Source organism: Setaria italica, chromosome VI (genome assembly GCF_000263155.2).
Source record: "Setaria italica strain Yugu1 chromosome VI, Setaria_italica_v2.0, whole genome shotgun sequence".
Classification (NCBI taxonomy): domain Eukaryota; kingdom Viridiplantae; phylum Streptophyta; class Magnoliopsida; order Poales; family Poaceae; genus Setaria; species Setaria italica.
The window spans coordinates 2478910-2483929 of NC_028455.1; the positions used below are offsets into that span (position 1 = coordinate 2478910).

The following is a 5020-nucleotide window of genomic DNA, read 5'->3' on the forward strand; positions in this document are numbered from 1 at the left end:
CGTGTCAAGAGTTTGCTTCCCCCTCATCCTCATCTTACGTTTCCGCATTTCATTCTTGCAACTTTTATGCTTTTACTTTTTTAGTGTAGTATCTTGCTAGTATTGGGTTGCAAAACTTTTTTTGGATGAGAGTTTCACACTGTATCAACCATAGTTGTACATGATCTAGTTTATATTTTATGCAAAAGTAGTGGAAGTCATAGGTTAAGGTTTTAAGTTTGCCTAATTCACCCCCTCTCCCTCTTAGGCTACGAGCACTGATTCCTTTCATCTTAGAAATTATGGAGACCGTGGACCCCTGAAATTTCAGACAATGGTGGAAGCAATTATAGATTAGAACATGTAGAAATTAATTGCAGGGATGATGCAGTCGGCTTGGAATGTTTGGAAAGTAAGAAATCCGTATATTCATTCTTTTACGGTGTTGTACTATATTCACCCGATGAAACATTCTTTTATGGTATATATGTATCTTTTGTACATAAAATAATATTCATTTATAAATTATTAGTCAAATTGTGGATCTAGGATCTGTAAGAACATGTATGTTAGAGGGTATGAAAATAATATATGTCTAAAATAATACATGTTTGTTGTTTGGGTGTTTATAGGGCTCTATTGGTTTGTTCGGTGGTGTTAGGGTTTGGGTAGCAGCACCGAAATCTCCTGTCTTTGCCGGTGCTGAAAATGGCTACTGCCTTGGGCGTAGATCGATGGAGGCATTGTCGAGGTCAACTACTCCCTTGTCGTTCTTGCCAGGTGAAAACTAGCAGGGTTTAGGTGGACTGGAGTGTGTTGTGGGTCTCTTCTGTTTTATGGGTTGTGTGCCAACGTTTGTGTGGTGTGTGGTGGTTTGTACTATTGTAATTTGCATCATTGTTGTAATTCTCTTTTTCTTAATGAACTACGTGCTCGCTCAAGCATGTTCTCGAAAAGAAAAAGAACACCATTCCTTGAAAATAGAGGATTTCATAGGCATAAGACAGTGAGCGAAGCTCAGTCAAAGGAAGAAATAGATAATCTATGTAGTCTTCACGTCATAAAAAGATTGTGATGATTAGGACCCAGAATTGGCAATTCCAGCCATCATGGAAACTTCCAAAACAATCCATACCCATGTGAATCATTTAGCCATGAATTGAGTATTTTGGAATAGTCAGGTTCTTCACTCTGGTGCATTTCGCCTGTAGCTCGTCATCCATCTCATAGTATTTAAAAGAGCCAGTAATGTGGAGAGACTCCAGTAGAGGGCAGTTGTCAAGGATGGATGCCAGTCCTTCAGTAGTGAGGTCACACTGAAACAATTGTAACGACAGTAATTCGGACATCATTGGAATTCCCTGTTCAATTATATCCAATACCAATTGCTCATCATCACCGTAACCTTCATCAAAACACGGGCTGAAAGTCAATTTGAGTTTCTTGAGTCTGGGACAAGCTTGACAGACAGATATCAACATGTTGTCACTGGGGCTACTAACATATTTAAGTTCAAGATCCTCGAGGTGTGGGTACTTCTTTACTGCCACCTTCAATACTTCGTTGGGTACATCTAGACATAACAGATGCAGGTTCTTCAAAGAGTTTGCTCTGCAGGTATGTTTAAAATTAGAATTCGTGTATGAACTCATAAATGCTAATGCACGATAGCAGTGATTTGTAACAAATAATGTATGCAGTTAAGCAAGATTAGCATGCTGAATGCACGATAATGTGAAGAGATCAAACTATATAAATATAAAGATAGAAAGTGATGGTTTTAGGTTCTTTAAGCAGGAAGATATTTAAAAAGCTCCCACATCACCTAATGAACCTAATGTGCTGATTAAAATTCCAGCGACTGACACATCACTACTGCAAAGAAAGTTTTTAAGCCATTACAGATCTATGACTGGACCAAATAAACTGGGTAAAAGGCCTCTTTGCCGAGTATATTTCTCATGGTACTCGGCAAAGAGGACACGTGGCAAAAATCTGTGCATTCTAGGCCTAAAATGGCCATCTTTATCGAGTGCCTGGGCTGTGACACTCGGCAAAGAGGCCAAAATCTGTATATTCTGGGCCTATCTTTGCCGAGTGTCGCAGCTGTGACACTCGGCAAACAAGTCATCTTTGCCGAGTGCCCATATTGTTAGACACTCGGCAAACGCGCCATGACCGTCTTCACGTCATCACGTTGATTTTTTTACCGAGCGTCGGGTTTAGCCCTCGGCAATGTCTTTGCCGAGTACCCGATAAAAAAACACTCGGCAAAGAAACTTTTGCCGACAGTGTTTACGCCGTGTGCTGTTTGCCGAATGTTACACTCGGTAAAGGCTTTGCTGAGTGTCCTTTTACACACGGCAAACTACCAGATTCCGGTAGTGAGTGGTACGAAAACATAGAAGGTCAAGCATGCTCCTAGTGGGTTTGGCTAGGCTATACATAGATCTTTGGCAAACCGTGAAGATAAGAATTACTGTCATTTTCAAGGTTTCTTTGATGGCATGTATATTGCAGCATATAGAGCTCACAGATCTTGTACGGACGGGTGTCAGGGAATGAGGGGCTCTCGTGTTTACAACTGATCGATGTACTTTCCTTTTCCAGCTCTCCAATATACTGGAGACACTGCTATGTTTTTAACAGTGTCAGAAACTCAAAATCAAGAAAATGTGCTGGATATGTTTTTGTGAAAATTGCAGCCCATGAGTCAAAAAACACAGCATTGTCCACGTAGCACAGATTTGTGGAAAATCATCTATACCGAGCGATATCAAGATTCCCTCAAATCTACTTAACATTCCTCTGTCAAACTAAAAACTTTGAAGAAACAAAACTCTTTCACCGGCCTATTTGTGTATGCAATTGACAAAAAGGCTTAGGGGGTGGCCATCAGGCAAGACTTCCACAGGCATCAAGCAACCATCGCAAATTCTCAGTGATCACCACAATGTCTAGCTGCGCAATAGATGTACGACGTGTCTAGAGTGTACAACTGCCTAATTGCGTACCGATTACCGAATGCAACCGAGAGGATGATAGTTTCACTAATCGCCGAACGGCCGAATACAGTAATAGAAGAAAATTATATGATAATCAGTATTACCTTTCAATCAGATAGAGCAGCAACTCCTGATCGCATGGTCCGGAGAAGGCCTCGCATCGGCCGGCGCCGCGGTCGACGGCAGCGCGCAGCATCGCGCCCCACCCCTTGCGAAGGCCCGCGGACGCCAGCGCGCCCACGTCGATGTCGACGCGGCGCCACAGGCCGGGATCCCCGACCGCGGCGCGCCGCCACGCCGCGCACGCGAGCTCCGCGCCCCGCATGATCTCGAGGCAGGGCCCCAGCCTGAGGAAAACGGCGGACAGGATGTCGCGGGGCAGCGCCGCCCAGTCCCTCGCGGCGGCGCCAGCGGAGGCCGGTTTCGCGCGGCAGCGCCGCGGGGAGGAGGAGGGCATCGCTTGCATCCCCGTCGTGGGCCTTCTGTGATGGGCCTGAACCGATCATTTATACACACTATTGCTCTTTTGTTCGTGTGTTTTAGGCCAGGTCACTCGATCACATTCATAGAATCTTCCTCGCCAATGCAAGTTGCCACTTGCCCGGCTTCTTTCGTCAGAAAAACGACTATAGGGATCTACTCCCAGGCCATATTTTGATGGCTTAATATTATATTGGGAATTCGAGTCGTGATTACTAGGATGAGTTGGCTGTTGCAAAATCATTGTATTCACTTTCTGTTAATAATACAATTGAACCATCAAATCAGCCTGTCGTTTGAGTTTTGCTCTAAGTAAATCCTGCAGTAAATCCAAATGGCTAGGAGGCCACAGTATAGCAGAGGTGCCCACGACGGTTCGGCAGCAGCACAAGGAGAGCCCACCGGCCGTGAATTGGCCGTGAGCTTGGGTGCTCTGTCAGCGTCACTCACAACTTTCGACGCACGTTCAGCACCAAGATTTTGGCTGATGCAGAAGCATACAGGCGTGTAATTCCAGGTATGAAGCTGTCGATTCGTCACTAACAGGCCAACGGAGCCAGAAACGAGCCTGCAACAGCAACTAATCCCCTTATTTTGTGCACGCGGTGACTTGATTAACATTCTTAATTCTGCCTGATGCTTGCAGATCGATGTACATGTCGGCAGCCAATCCTGACTTCTGCATAGGCCTCAGCCATGGAAAGGAATCCCTGCTTTATGAAGTTTCAAAGGCAAGGCGATCATGACCTTCACTGAATTATGCTTTTAGCCACTGCACGTAGAGGCTATCCACATTCTGGGCACCTAAACTATGATTGTTATGGATCATGTATTTCTTCGTGGATCATGTCCCTACCGGACACAGGTTTTATGCCGAGTGCCAGGGGCACTCGGCAAAACCCGAAATACTCTCGGCAACGACTTCGCCGAGTGTTACACTCGGCATCTGGCACTCGGGAAATTTTGTGTCGGCAAAGTAATATTCGCCGAGTGTTTTCGGTCGGGCACTCGGCACAGCTTTCGCCGAGTGCCCCGAAAACACTCGGCAAACCTTTTTTTGGAAAAAAAATAAAAAAAGCACGCCGACACCCGTCGGCCGTACCACAGCACGCCGCCGCCGCCGCCGCCAGCCACCATCCCCGCCCGCAAAGAGCCGACACCCGTCGGCCATACCACCAGCACGCCACCGCCGCCGCCAGCTCCTATCCACGCCCGCCGCACGCCGACACCCGTACCACCAGCACGCCGCCGCCGCCGCCAGCTGCCATCCACGCCCGCCGGCCACCATCCACGCCCGCCGCGGCCGTCATCTTCTCCGGAGGCGCCGGGGCGTCAGGGGCCGGGTCGTCGTCGTCCGGCGCGGCGGCGCTCGGATCCTCGGTGGGGGGAGGAGGCGGGCCGTCACCGTCGAGCTCGTTGCCGTCGCTGAGCCGGTGCGAGTCCCAGAAGCAGCGGGACTGGAACACATTCGAGGCAGTACCTGCGCAACCACCAGCTGCCGCTGTCATTTGTCGCAGTGAACGGACGCGCACGTACTGTAGTTCCTCAAGTACATT

The 5020-nt window shown here is 47.5% G+C and overlaps 1 protein-coding gene across 1 annotated transcript; it reads right to left on the reverse strand.

Annotated features, from left to right (window-relative positions):
* Positions 1 to 1127: 1127 nt before the first annotated feature.
* LOC101779256 (putative F-box/LRR-repeat protein 23) lies at positions 1128 to 3441 on the reverse strand. Its single transcript, XM_004974304.1, has 3 exons — positions 3089 to 3441; positions 1449 to 1590; positions 1128 to 1295 (listed from the first exon to the last, which is right to left on the reverse strand). Exons 1-3 carry the CDS (start codon positions 3439 to 3441, stop codon positions 1128 to 1130), a joined length of 663 nt encoding a protein of 220 aa, XP_004974361.1.
* Between the last annotated feature and the right edge of the window lie 1579 nt (positions 3442 to 5020).

Excerpts from the sequence above, each read along its gene's own strand:
- LOC101779256 (XM_004974304.1), bottom strand. The coding sequence starts at position 3,441 with ATGCCCTCCTCCTCCCCGCGGCGCTGCCGCGCGAAACCGGCCTCCGCT. Across the intron at positions 1,591-3,088 it reads CTGCTCTATCTGATTGAAAG|AGCAAACTCTTTGAAGAACC; the intron begins GTAATACTGATT and ends ACATACCTGCAG. Across the intron at positions 1,296-1,448 it reads GTGACAACATGTTGATATCT|TGTGACCTCACTACTGAAGG; the intron begins GTCTGTCAAGCT and ends CAATTGTTTCAG.